Raw genomic sequence first — 15,572 nt, 5'->3', positions numbered from 1 at the left:
GACCTTAGCCAATAATTAGTTTTTGGATCAGGGGCCACACAATCTTTTGAACAGCCCCTAAATCGAGTTTTCGTATTTTCTACAGAATAAACACATCATACTGATTTAAGTGATAGTTTGAGTTTGGCTACACTATATGCAATTCTCCAGATGTAAGGCGTACAAGAAAATTTGATTGAAATATGTTGAAACTTTTGATCCAAGACAAAGAAAAACAATTCGTAATTATTAGAGCGAATGTTTGTTACTTGAGTAAATATGCGAACTAGTGTTCATGACTAAAAATAAACTATTTTCTTTAGCACGGTGGTTCAGTGGTAAAGTGCAAAGAATATTAGTTTACTACTGACTTGATATATATGGAACTCAGGAGAGAGTAATTGCCCTCTTTATCTTCTTCTATTGATGTCCTACTTAAAATCTCTCTCTAAAATAATAATAATAATAATAATATAGAAGACAAATGCATGTCAGGGCATTCTTCTTCCCCATCTGATTACAAGATTACAAAGCAACTTCTGTGTTTTAGGTCTACTTCTTGGATGAGATTTGGATTTTTTTTTTTTTTAACTTACTTATAATCAACTCGTACTTATAGCCAGTATCCAATCACGATACGTAAGAGGGAGGAAATTATTACCCTTCACTTCTTTTCCAGATTATTATCTGTGCCATCACTAGCTCTGAGAGACTTTTAATATGTAAACCTAATCTCACGTAAAAATATTTTTTTTTCTTTATTTCGTTACTTATTGCAGTGAGAGTGACCAAAATATCTTCTGTGACACAGATGTAGCAAAACAAGTAATCGCATTCTCTGTTGGTTTTAGGCGGATGCGGATGAATACAAAATCATATTTTCGCTTAGAAAGAAGTTACATAACTGGGCATATAGATGGCATTTGTGTTGTACGATATCTTCCGTCTCGTCTTCCTGTCTCTACTTGCATTAATATATTCAAACAACAACTGAGGTTTCGCCATCCTAAGTTACCGAAAACTACAACTTAAAACAACTGTTATCTTCAAGTAACAAATTACCAGAAACATTTAAATGCAACTCAGACATTACCAAAAAAAAAAAAAAAAAAAAAAAAAAAAAAAAAGTATAAAAATCACATTATGAATGATAATGTGTTTCTGTGCAGTAACTTCCTTCTGACGAAAAAGAAAAAAACTGATTCTTCTTTCTTATATCTGGCAATTCGAGTAGAACACGCAATTTTTGGTAAGGTTGTCAAGTTCTTTAAATTCGGGAATAAAATTTATCCACGCTAATACTTAACTAATGACTTTTGTATAATAATAATAAAATAATAATAATAATAATAATTGTTGAGTGAGTAAATTTGCTTGTACCCTTATTCATCATTATGCATCTTGGCTCAGTGGTAGAGCGTTCACCTCTGGTGCATAGGGTCCTTGGTTCGATCCCAGTTCGTACAAGTGAAATCTGTGGTGGACAAACACCATGTGTGTGGGTTTCCTCGGGGTTCTCTCGCTTCCTCCCATTTCCACCATTTCATTCATTTCTCATCATCACCGTCTCCTTTAGCCTAGCCGGCATAAAAGTGGGACGTAAGACTCACAGATTTCATTTCATATGTAAGTACTGCTTTTATAGTTTGATTGCATTTAACAGCTAACTACTGTGAATATGAAATTGGCATGAAACAAAGAGAGAATCATCTTCACAAAATCTTACACTATCGCCAGCAAATTGAATTTTAGAACAATTGACAAAAAAAATGTTTTGGAGCTTGTCATAGCACAACGAAGATTGAAGTAGTTTTATAGAGTACTCACCGTATTGGCAAGCGCTGATGTCTTGAAGACCATCTACAGGACAAGCATAATCCTCTGGACAAAAGCAATTGTTTTCAGGATGGTCGTCACCGTAAGCAAACACTGACTTTGGAGGAGCGTAGTAATTTGCTGATATACCGTCCTTTGTAGTCTTATGCTGGAATTTTAGTGGCAGTACTCTGCAGATGTCCTTATCAAAGAAGCGGATAATGTCAGTTTTGGTAATGTCAGGTGGTGGGAACACTGATCCTTCGCTTCCTCTAATGTCGTTGCAAGGGGCTGAGTGCCACTGAGGGAAATGATCTAATCCATTTAAACGTGTCATCAAGCCGAAATCTTGCATCCCAGTTTCACCGTTGTAAATAGTTTGTCTATCACTAATGGTTCCATTTCTCTGAAAAAAACAAAATAGAAAATTTATTTAAAAAAAATGTTTAAAATGTGCGTTAAGTAAAGAATTTTGAGTAATTTAAAGGTCTAAGTAGAAAACGTAAGAATTATCTTACTTAAGGAGCAAGGATTTCAGGTGAAAGTTGGTCAGGAGAAAAGATCTGTACAAATCTATCAGCCGCGGAATTCGAAGCGTGAACCTACGGATTATGAATTACCAAGCAAACGTGAAGCCACTTACTTGACTATAGTCGCGTTAATTATCAGGATCACGTTAGTGGACCTTAAGACTGTGAATTTAGTGGAAGTACGAGTATATATATACGGTATCATGCGCTAGAAGTTCCCATTTCGTCCGGTAGACGTCAACTATTAAAGGGCGTTTAATTGCCATCTAACGGCGAGACATATAACTAATACCTTTGTTTCAATAGTAGAAAACGGGATATGGATAGCAAAAGTTAAAGTCACTGTTACTTGTCAAAATATTAAGAGATTGATTCCATTTATGAACTTGGCCGAGATAATTGCTCTAGCTGTCTATTGCAGCAAGCAGAATTCAAAAATTAGCTTTCGTTCAGCGTGTGGAGTAACGTACGTATGTACTAACATTACTATCTTATAATTCCAACTACCTAACCCTAATAATAAGAACTAGTGATGTGATTAACGTGAACAAACCCTACGCATTAGAGAGATCCCATGCAGATTATATTTATCAGCAAAGTTTAAATGCATAAATCAGACCAAGCAGAATTCTTTTGTTGGAGGAGTTCAAGGTTTGGGGGGTCCAATAATAATAATAATAATAATAATAATAATAATAATAATAATAATAATAATAATGCAAGACACTATATTTATGTAGTATCGAATGGGTGTTATTCTACAGTCAAAAAAAAAAAGTAAATTTTGAGTACTGACACTTATTCTCACGGAAAAAAATAATAAAATTAGATTATTTTTATGAGAAAAGAAATAGTACAGATCATAAGGTCAAATCTTTAGTCTATATCAAGTATTTATGTGCTAAACAAGTATACTTTTATTAAGAAAGTGCACAAACTTAAGTCGAGTTACGAAGTTTTGGGAGAGGGGTCCGGACCGGGTGGACCCGCTTCCCCTCGTGGATCCGCCCTTGAGGTTAGAAGAAATTAACGCTGTATCATTGAGTCGTCCTAGACCTGGTGTAGCGGAAACGAACATGCACAAGCAGAAGCAATGAATACCTTAAAGCTTCTCCATAAATATCACTATCTTTCATAGTAACAATTCCTTAAAATCGAGAAAATGAACACTAATTATTTTCTTACTCTTCTCGACTAAAATAGACTACACTAGAACATTTAGAATAAGGGACCAGTAGAGAGTATTTACCCCCATTCCTGACTTTAAGAAACACATGCTTCTTAATAAACTGTATACTAATATTATATATATATATATATATATATATATATATATATATATATATATATATATAAATGAAACTTATGTCGGTGGACATTCTTATAGAGAAGATGAAGATAGTACAGCGCTCCGGGCCTGTTACTTTCTTAGGTTACCATTTTACTGTAAAGAGGCCGAGTAAATCTCAGAACAAGGGTAAAACGAGAAATATTCCCCCACCCTCACTGAGGGATCAAACCCGGGCCGTGCAGTTGGCGCGTGGATGCCTCACCGTGGCACTACATTTTACTTCGAATCTGTGTTTGTACGCAAAGGCAGGAGAGTTTTCAGGCAACCCCCCCCCCTCTTCAACAAGATAATATGAAAAAAAAAAAGATTTGTCAACAAATTAACACCCTGAACAATCTTGAACCCCTCCCCTCCCTTCATGAAATTATATGTACACTACTATTTCAAATAACACAATAAAAGAAGAAATTAATTACGATGAGGGGGAAATTTTTCTTGCACGTTCTAATCTTATACTTAATACTAATAATTGCTTGAATACTTACCGTGAATAGCAGTCCCATCTTCTCCATAGGTTTTTTATGCTTTGGAAAGAATCTTCTAGCCATGTCGTGTAAACTGTCGTTGTACCCAAACAGAAACTTCTCCGGAGTGACTCTGATGAATGGTTCCGTTCCTAACGTTCTCACAGCCGCCGAAATAACACGTAGAAGCAATCGGGGTAGGTTACTGCTCATCGAACTCAGTGTCTAAAATAAAGAAAGAACAGTATTATTGCTTACCTTGATAAACAAAAATAAAAAGAAAAGAAAGAAAAAGAAAAAAAGAAACAAATAAAGAAGAAAGAAAAGAAACATTGGTTTAGTTATTGGCAGAAATATTGTTTTATTTCATTGGGTCCATTTAAGTTTACAAGTTGGGTGGGAAAATGAAAAAGAAATTTAACAAAATTTGAGTTTAACGTCCCACAATTATGCCCTTTCGGCTAAAGGAGACTATGATTAAAGCAAATGAATGATGGAATAATTGGTGGAATGAAAAGTGGGAGGAAACGGGAGTACCCGGAGAAAGTCCACGGACAAGATGTTTTCTACCACAACCTTTCTTGACCAGCAATCGAACCAGGAACCCCAGACACCAGAGCTAAGCGTTCTACCACTGAGCCACCGTGCCCCCTTTAACACAAAAATGAATAAAATAAACCACGATATACTTTGAAAGCGATTTATCATTTCTACAGTAATTGATCTTCCAGTTCCTTAAGCCTCCAGCTCCTTGTGGTGAAACTTCTTTAAAAGCAATCATTAAAAATTTTCAATTAAAGTCGGTCGCCTAGAGAAGTGGTGGTGGTGGGGATTTACTGAGGATTTTCAAATTCGAGAGACTAAAACTCAAGTAAAAGGAGCTGGAACTGAATTAATTATAAGGTCTATTGTGTTTTATGCTGTTATCACTCACACCAACTTCACTATTGTACTACAGTATTATCCATACTACATATCGTTATTAAAAAAAAAAAAAAAAATCACGTTGAAATACCGCATACAGTTTTTTAAGGTAAATTTTTAGGAGTCTCCTATACAATTATTATAGACTCGTAAATGCGAAAATTTGACTAACTCCAAACTCCATAAATTCGTAAACCAAAGGTTTAGACACGGTAATATTTCATAGTATGCTTACTAAGATCGGTAAGGTTTACCATTATGTAAAGCTTAGTCAAGGTTGGATTAGTTTTACCAACCGCGTGCGACATAGGGTCTAATGTATTTTTAAAATGGCAGTGTCCCGTGTACACCACGTAAAAGAGTTTGGTTTGTAAAGCGCGATATTTTCTCAATTAATATTGAAATCGGAAGTGATAGTAGATTTCTACCACATCCTGTTTTAGTAGGAGAGAATAGAGTGGAGATGGAATATTCTTGGGATGTTTAACTGATTACAGTAAACAGCTTCATGCTATCTATTACTATTTTTAGTCTACAGCAGTCAACGTTAAAACTGGAAGTTGTTGCTTTTTGCCGTTTTCGGTACGAATAGAAGGCGAAGAAAGAATGTGGTATCTATTCTTAGAACACTAGATTGATTTAAAAAAAACTCTTCTCATTGACTATCATTTTTGATCTATGCAACCAATACCGGTATTGTAAAAGGAAGTTGCAGATTTCTATTATTTCCAATTTTAGTAGACTGTTTAGGATGGATTTCAAATGTGTTCTTAAGACACTTAATCGATTGTAAGAAACTGTTTCTTACCGTCTGTTGTTTTTCCTCTATAGTAATCAAAGTTAAAACCCAAAGCAGTTTATTAATTTGTACTACTCCCAGTTAATCTATCGACAAACTGGAGTCAACTTTTAACTCCCTACATCCTGGTCAAAATTGATGCTGATCTGTCAAGTAGCTCTTGATTTTGTGTGCGTGTGTGTGTGTCCAGACAAACTGACAGATAAGTGTTGTCTCCCGGACACACAAAGTAAGTAAATACATAAAAGAGTTTTAAGTTAATAAGCCAAACTCATTAGAAAAAGGATAAATGACACGAAAGGCAATAAGATCATGTAATAATGATGATAATACAATAGAAGATATGATTGGCATAGAAGGCTAGAGAGACGAAAAATGCTGTTTTCGATTACGTGCCAACATAACAGTTGGAACAACAAAAAAGGGGGTCGGGAAGACAGTAAATAATTCATTGATCCCTTGTACCCATCCTTATGAGAAGAAAGTTAACAATCTTAATCTAAATTTTTCTAATATACCGGAAATATTTCAAATAAAATTATATTGTACACCTATCGTTTCCATTTTCGATTACTAATATCATAGGGAACATATATACACGTGTTTTCATTCGGCTTTTTAACGATGAAAAGTGTACACGCCACCAAGTCACGTATTTCATGTCTTTTGCACCTATCTTTTTAAAAAGATTTTTCCAATATTGTCTTTCGTGAATCACCGGATAAAATGAACTCCACAATGAAGTTTCCTGTTCTATATAAGCCCCTCCCATAATTCCCCTTCATTCATTCATTATTTTCGTCATCAAAACGGAAAGTGTATGGATAGAAGCAACCTAAGCATTACTATAATCATATTGTCTGAAAAATGTTCTCGAAGTAGAGTCTTGAGAACACATGGTATATAGTTGTGAAACCTGTTTTTTCTTCATTCTTGTTTCTAGAGACTTTCGTTTTTTTTTTTATTTAGCAATTATTTTTTCCTCCACTGTCTACGTTCCTTCCTTCCTATTATCCATGTTTTTAACATATTTCAACTTTCACATCAGCTAAATTATCGTCTTTTTCTTCCCTTTTTCCCCCCAATACTTAATTTTCTTTTCCTGCATCCGGACAGTATTCTAGCACATTATGAGAACATTGTATATAGTACATGATAGAAATACAATTTTAAAAAATATGTATGTCCTCTTTTTCTTTTACTTCAAATTTTACTTGTTTATTTTGGCAACTATTTTCTGACAAATATTTCCTTGTATGACAGAAACAGTTGAATATGATTTACATACAAGACAGCATGTTATCTCAAGTTACGTACTTTCTATCTTTTAAAACTATATGCAAAATAGGAAAATGTATCTGGTTGCTGCATACATGCATAAAAAATTCATATACTACATACATAAGGATGCATTTAATGTGTCAAATGTAATTTAAATAACCTTTTTTGAGTCTACCAAAAGCGGAAACGCATATTAAAACAGTTTTTGGATTGAAAATTAGTTTAAATGTATTTTGAATTAGCTAAAGGCGAGGATTTCTTTCGAAGAAAATACTAGAAAAATAGCTTGAATATCGTTAAAAAAAAAAAAAAAAAAAAATCCCCATTGAAAGTAATAGACTCCATTGTTAAAATTAATCAAACAAACATACTCATTCGATTACATAATAATCATAATCATTGTGTTTTGTAATTTGAGGAAAGTAACATATGGGAACGCTTTTACTACCACACTGAAAAATAACTTGCAAATACAATACTACAGTATTAACAGAAAGTACAAGTGAAATGTTTCCGGTTGGACCTTTCCTCATGAATAGGGCAACCCAAAAGCATAAAAAAGCATAATAGCAATTTAGACATATGGTTGGTACCTTGAACATGGTTGTGGTTGTCTAAGGGTCCAGAAGAAACTAATTTTAAAAGCATAATAAAGCATGATTTTAGAAAATAAAGCATAAAGCATAATTTCAAATATATATATAGCACAATTCTTGGAAAATTCTGTTTAACTGCAAGTTTAACATACTGTATTGTTTTTAAAAAATCAATATTTACAATGCAAAATCATTGAGAAAATTATAATGCAAGAATGAAAGGCTTACTTTTATTTCTGTAAATTTTTGGTGTAATCCTTTGATGTGGAGAAAAGAAAAAAGGAAAAGAAAAAACTTTTCGCCAACAATGAATAGTACACAAGAACTCCACACTATATTGTTATGTGTATCTCTTGAACTTGAGCACTTTCTGTACTTTTTGGTGGCGTCTTTTACTTTCCCTTTCTGTATATACGCACCTCTAAGGTGTACACAAGTGATAAGGAAAACTGACTCGAGTAAAGCATATCTCTTTACAGTGCAATAAGTAGAAAGTTCATTAAATATGAAAGAAACTGTTTGCATAAAATATTAATAAATATATCAAGATATTTAGAATATTTAATGTATAGTAAATATTAAACATTATACACGATTAATGTAAAACAATCATTGAACTTAACAATAAAGCATAATTTGGAAAAAATAAAGCATAATTAAACAAAAAATAAAGCATAATGTGGGTTGCTCTACTCATGAATGACGTTACTCATTTTAAACAATTTCAAGTTGGCTCAAAGTTTATTTTTAATTCACTCGAGTGGGACTTTCTCACCAATTTAATATTAATTATTAGTTTATTCGAATTTCTAACATATTCTCAGATTTCTAACATATACACAAGCACATCTGTATTTTAAATCTTGAATCTTATTTCAATACGTTAGCTAACTATAAGATGTCATCAAAAGCACATAGACCAATCAACGTCGTTCTATTTGTTTACAAACTGTTACAAATAACAAACTCAGTTGCCTAAAACTCGTTAATCAAATTAGAAAACAAAAGAAAATGAAACAAAACATAAAAAAAGTCTTCAATATTCTCCAATATGGAGCATTTGTGTTTCCTTGAACAACACTCGCAAATGCAATTTGATTGATATTTTTGACAGTAATGGGGCTCAAAAGGAAAATTAAGACAATTCTTACTGAAAATGACTACCTAGGTAGAAAAATGCATCATTTCAGAATCACAAGTTGGCGAATGAGGGATTTAGTTGAAAGTTCAACCTGGTTGTCTGGCTAACGTATAGGAGCATATTGTTTTCTGAATTTCACTAAATCTCCAACATGCAAAAAGAAAAGAAATGTGCAGTTACTTAGACTAGATAGAACTAAATAAATTGTTTAGTTTCATGTCCCATAGATATGCTTTTTAAATCGAACGAAACCTGATGATAGATCCAAGTTAAATGATTATGGAAGAGTGATACAATGAAGACATTGGTAAGAAATAGAATCCGAGAATATATTGTCCCCCGCCCCCTCAGCATGAAACTACTAAAAACTTGGATGTCTTGGAATCTAATCACTGGTCCTTTTCACTAGCTTATTATTCAACTTTTGATTACCATGCCCCCAGTTTAGCGATCAAAATAACAATGCATAACCCACAAACTCTAAAATGAAAGGCATTTGATATTATATATGTGGTTAATTAAGTTTGGAATTTGAACACTAATAGTTACAAACTAAGAGAAGAAAGTTTACCTAACATATTAATTATTGTAAATATATTTCTGAAGTTGCATGGAACTGTTTCTTTTACTTGTAGCAGCAAATTTTTTTTTTTTTTTTTTTTTTTATCGATGTGACACCTCTAGAGCCAACATTAATTTCTTTTGAAAAAATAACTGCATTTTTGGTAAACATTTAGTCGAAGGGATCCAAAAGTAAGTAAATAATGCAAGATTTTCGGGAGAAACGGAAGACACAAGTACTTAGACCTAACATAACCTAACCAAATCTAACCTAATAATAATAAGAGAAATTCTATCATTTTTTTTCCGAAAATTATGCTGGACTCCTACGCTAACATAAACTGACAAAATCTAAATTAAACTAACGTAACCTAACCTAAACTGACCTAAACTAACCTAATGTCAACAGAAACTACCGAAATTGTAACACTTTGTAGAAAAAATAGCTGGACCTTTCTGCTAAACATTATCCGCAATTTTTTTTCTTTTGTCTATTTTCTCTTGCCGAATCGAAAAGCTAATCTGAGCTCCCGTATAAAAACGGTAAGAATCAAGGAAGACGACCCGTCAGTTCAACAAAATTATAGCTAATTAAGACAGCAACAAATATACACAGTATATTCTGATTTATTTGTAAACATCATTACTGCTAACACGCGGTTTATGTGAATTTTATATGACGAAGAACGAGGAAGATAAAAGTTGTTTCGAGAACATCAAATCTTTCATTCAATACATATTTTAATATTCATTAATAAGAAATAAAAAAAAAAATGATGTTAAATCATTCATCGCTATCCATCCATCTTATGTATAGATAGAAGAAGCGAAAGAAAGATGTTTTACGTAATAAGACAATAAAGGTTTTGCATTACACACTTCCTAGTTGTAACTGTTACAGAAGTTCTTTTGTAGAAAACTTCTGTCATCTTACGTAGTACTCACTCGTATACTGTTCATATAAAAGCTCACGCGCGTTTGTGCCATGCAATTACCATCGAATTATTATTTGGTACGACCAAGCATTATGAAGTGACATAAGAAGCGACTCGTGTAATAGCTATTTTCAAAGACGTACGTAAGACATCTCAAGCTACAATAACAACGCTTTCTTTCTTTAATTTCGTACTATGTACTGTTACCTTTCAGCTGATTTTGATGCCTTATTCAGAGAGTTGTTGTATAACAACAATGTTGCATGTAAAATGTGCAGTTAGTAAGTTAGTATCGTGAACCTTTGCGAAAAAGAAACTACGTGCCATATTTTTAATACTTTTCATTTGATAGTGGCATCATACTCGTATTATGAAAGAACTTTTTCTCCTTGCTCCGTTTCTTGCCGACTTTATTTTCTCTTTCTCTCGGTTACATATTTTCTCCCTCTCTCTCTCGCTCTCTCTCCTTTTTTTTTTTTTTTTTTTTTTTTTATTATGATTGGCTCGCACAGCAAAGCTTGTTCTGTTCGTTCGTCCTTGACCTTGATACATAAGCTGTGCGCTCTCCCTTTGGCATCGGAGTGACTTGTGTTTACCGGATGGACCGGCAGTATATTTACGTGCACACGGAGATTCTTGACTACAAAGGTTGAATGGAATAATTCCTACTTTTTTTTTCTCTTTCTTTTAAGGTTTACGTGGTACGGTACAATGGGTCCATTCGACTTATGATTGGGTCTCTGTTCTTAATCGTTTTATTTTACTAATTATTCAGTTCCATTGATTATTTTGCGTCTTGTGTGTGTTTGATGTCATATTTATCTTCTTCTGTGAATCGTTTTTAGATCAATCTTCTTCGAAGGAAGGAAAATAAAAACTTGTCCAATTGAAACAAACTTATGCAATTGTGAATGAGGTAAAAAAAAAAAGTGTAACGTTTCGATACCAAGCAATATCTTCTTCAAACCCAAGACACTATCCTTGTGTCTAATGAAGATATCCCTATAGTATCGGAAATTTATTTTATTGTGCGTATGTTATTAAACTGATATAATTGTAAACATGTTCAAAATGTCAAATAGTACTTTAATACGGTATAATTTGAGTCTTTATTAAAAAAGCACTTTGACCACTATAAATAATGTAAAATACTAATTAATGAGCAGTATGTTTTCCTCTATGTTTTGTTTCAACTTAACGGTTCGAATTTCGTTCCAGAGAGTTAAGTTAGTGGGTCTATTATTATTATTATTATTATTATTATTATTATTATTATTATTAGACCTTTTATACGTTTTTTCACTAGCTGCACCATATAATGTGGAAAATATCAAATAATGTGTCCTTTATATTCTTTTGAATACTTCAGTCACTGTGGCAATCTTTATCAAAAACATGCAAAATATAAGTAAAACCAAAAAAAAAAAAAAAAAAAAAATAGTTCTTTCATGAGTTCACTATTTATAGAGCACGGCACCAGAGTCACCACTATACGTACGTACATATAATCAGGATTTCTACCGGTCAGGTAAGTCAGGGAAAATGGTACTGGTCAGGGAATATGAGGGGAAAAGGATTTGAAATCAGGGAAATTTTGTAAAATATATTTTTCTAACATTAATTGTACACCAATTTCAGCTTAGTCAACCATTATATGGGACGTTGCTCAGATTTTTATGGGAGGTAAGTTGAATGTATGCAATTGTAAAAGTTCTAATATATAAATGTTCTATATAATAAATGTTCTAATATATAAATATTTACAGTTATTTTTTTTTCTTATTTATGTGTCAACGTCATCCGACGCCTGTCATGAAAGTCAGGGAATTTCTTGCCAAAGGTCAGGGAAAGTCAGGGAAATTGATTTCTTCAGATCAGTAGGAACCCTTATATACAGTATATACACAATGAATATAGGCTTGTCATCTACAACATAGTAATTGGAAAATCTTATAAACAGTGGCTACTCCACCTCTTCATTACTATTGGTAGTTCTTCAGTCGTGGACTACTAATAGCTTCATTGACAGTTACGATAAGAATAAAAAATTAGTAAATTTTTAAGATCAGTATCTCCAATACTTATGTCCCTTTAAGTGGCAATTACATGTAATTTTAACTTTTAATCTAATGAAGTGGTTGTAAATATGATGATCTTTGCCATTTTTCTTGTACGTTTAATCATAAGACCAACAATGATTCTTTTAACATTGTTCATGCATTGTCCTTGGAGCTTCACAAACATTAGACGATATGATACCTGCAGCAAAACATGTCACGTACCAGTTCCTAATACGGATATTTTTCTTGGGGAAAAAGAGGGGAGGGTATTTTAAACCTTACTAGATTTAACCTTCAATTGGGCAAGAAGGTAGGTGTCTTGATGCTTACTTGTGTGCAATATAGAAATATACAGTAACTTACTTCTAGAATCCATTTTTTAAAATTCGTTTACGATATTGAACTTTTGTGTTCGGCGTCCTTATACAATACCGAGGTTATGAAAGACGACAGAACTTACTATTAACCATGGGCTCCGAACCTTGACCAGGGTTAGAATTGGTGCAGTTCATGGGTTCATAGCCCCATGCGCAAAAAAGTAGTCAAATTACGTCGATATGTTGTCCGCTCAATTACTACGCGTCGCTATAACTAGATAAACTGGTTTATAGGATGCTTTCCCATCGCGTACTATCATCACTTTTAAATTAACCTAAATCTTACAAAATGTACAACATATCTATTAAGAGTACAGCTCTTGATTTTTGAAGTAATGAATATCTATTGTATAAATTTAGAAATATAATCTCTCTCTCTCTCTCTCTAATTATATATTTTATTTATTTATTTATTTATTTCATAAACGTAAGTAAACAAATTAACTCCTAGATGGTAGAAATACCAGTATTCCAGAGAGCGATTTTCCTACAATAACAAACTTTTAAAGTCATGTTCCCACAAATGTGTAGTTTTGACTTGTAACAATCTTCCACCGGGTGTGCGATATATATATACATACATACATATACTAGTGTTTGGCTACCTGGGGGCTCCGCTCCCAGACCCCCGCGTTTGTTCAGCCTACAGCCTTGCATCTCTTATGTATCAGTCTTGACATCAAAAGTGAATTTCGTGCATTTGTTCTTAATATTTTCTAAATTTGGCCAGCTGGAGGCTTTGGCCCCGGACCCCAGCGTTTGCTTTGCCTACGGCTTCACACCTCAAACGCACAATTCTACCAAATTTCACGTTTATTTTCCTACTTCAACTATCTAAAAGATAAGATTTTGTATTCCAAGCAAACGCCCATTTAACATGGATATTTCTTCGGCTTCGCCTTTAGACCCCTCAAAAACTAAAAATATTCACTTTTTGCCATTTTTCTGTGGGATACTCCCGAAAAGCTACAATCATGCCAAATTTAATCATTGTAGCCTTACAGGAAGTGCTCAATAATTTTGGGACGTGGAAAATATCCCGTATAAATAACATGGGGAAGATTTTTCAGGTTCCCATAAAAACACTCTAAAGTTGGAGATATTTATTTTTAATGATTTGGTCATGGGCGGCGATTAGGGGGGAAAAGGGGGGCAGTTGCCCCCCCACTTTTTTTGAAATGACACATTAATGTATATAGTTTCATTTGGAAATATAAAATTTTTGTATGTATTAATGGTTCATAGAATAAAAATTGTGCCATAAAATATTTGCCGTCCCGTGAGTACGTATTGGTTGTCTCCCGTTCAGTTAAAAAAGCTACAGGAATTGGGTTTTAATTGCCACGAAAAATGACCCAAAAATTAACCTATTGGAGCGCCACAACTCGAGTGTACTTTCCTTCTTCTTACAAGGACTCAATATGTTAGTCAGCCGCTTTGGTACTAATTGAAATAACATTTCGTATTTTAAAAAAAGTCCTTCACAACTTGTGAAGGCGCGGCAATGTTTGCAATGTAATATACGAGTTTAGGGGTATACATATACAATTTTTATATACAATTAAATTTAGTGAATTCAACATTATTCTAGGTTTTAGGATTGTTTTGTATAACTGGAGTGATTCTAAGTATTGTTGAGTTTTGACGTATTCCAAGAAATTGAAAACTGTACTTAATGGCAACGAACATGCATCAGGAAGCTGCAAAGTACTTCTTTAAATGTCGCAGCATATGCTTCTAGTATTTATTATCTTTCTAAGAGTAATAACATACATTTAATGCCATGTGTGGAATTAAAAATATAAGTTGTTCATTAATCCCCGTTTCAATGTAACTTTTGCAAAACAAGCCTCATTTTTCATTACTATTCGATTAACATTATTTTTTCTGTTTAATTGTTTTGCAGATTTGTTATGAAATAGACCCCTAATCTAATCACACAATTTTTCAGACAGAATTTTAAGATGTTTTTGAGCAAGAAATCAAATCTCTTCTTACACCTTCGTTGTTTAAGAGTAAAAAGAGCTAGTATATACTTGCGTTGCTCTTGCCAATTTAATTAATAAAATATGAAACACGATATACAGTATTTTATCTGGAAAAGACAGTATCCTAATAGTTATACAACCTTTCGTCAAACAAAATGTTAGAAGCAACCAGGAAAACAAATATTGAGATCATGTCTTGCCCCCCCACTTTTAACGTCCAACCGCCGCCACTGGATTTGGTTAAATATACTATGGAAAACATACAAGCATACCGAATTTCATGTTTTTACCCCAATTCCAAGTACCTAAAACATGAGATTATAGGTCCAAAAAATTAATAAATAATTAAATAAATACATAAATAAATAAAAGGCCCATATAAATAACATAGGGAATTTTTTCAGCCTCCTTTAGACCCCCTAAAAATTAAAAATATTCATTTTCGGCAATTTTCCTGTGTGTTAGTCTAAGCTACAATCATGCCAAATTTCAACTTTATATTTTATATGTATTATACATATGAGAGCGAGAGAGAGAGAGAGAGAAGTTGTGTATATTGACTTATGCACGGTTGTCCCGTCTCTTCACGTCGCTATCATAATAGATTATCTTTCTTTCTTTCTTTAAATAGACAAACTGCTTCGCGAATAACACCATAATAGTCGCAGATCAACTCTTAAAGTGTAGGCCATTCTCTTGTCACAAACTTGATAAAACAAAGCAGTTGGATTCCAGGACCGCTATAATGATATTAAGAAACGATCCATTAGA

General features: G+C 33.2%; 1 protein-coding gene across 1 annotated transcript in view; it reads right to left on the bottom strand.

The window, feature by feature from the left end:
- Nucleotides 1-15,572, bottom strand: part of dsb (scavenger receptor class B member debris buster) — a 134,819-nt gene that overhangs the window by 14,855 nt on the left and 104,392 nt on the right. Inside the window, exons 5-6 of the mRNA XM_081728164.1 lie at nt 4,161-4,364; nt 1,807-2,200 (exon numbers count right to left, since the gene is read on the bottom strand). Coding sequence (XP_081584290.1) covers nt 1,807-2,200; nt 4,161-4,364 — 598 coding nt within the window. The remainder of the gene's footprint in view (nt 1-1,806; nt 2,201-4,160; nt 4,365-15,572) is intronic.

Source organism: Thermobia domestica, chromosome 10, assembly GCF_964235325.1.
Source record: "Thermobia domestica chromosome 10, izTheDome1.hap1.1, whole genome shotgun sequence".
In the NCBI taxonomy this organism is placed as follows: Eukaryota; Metazoa; Arthropoda; class Insecta; order Zygentoma; family Lepismatidae; genus Thermobia; species Thermobia domestica.
This window is presented reverse-complemented; position numbering and strand designations above follow the sequence as displayed.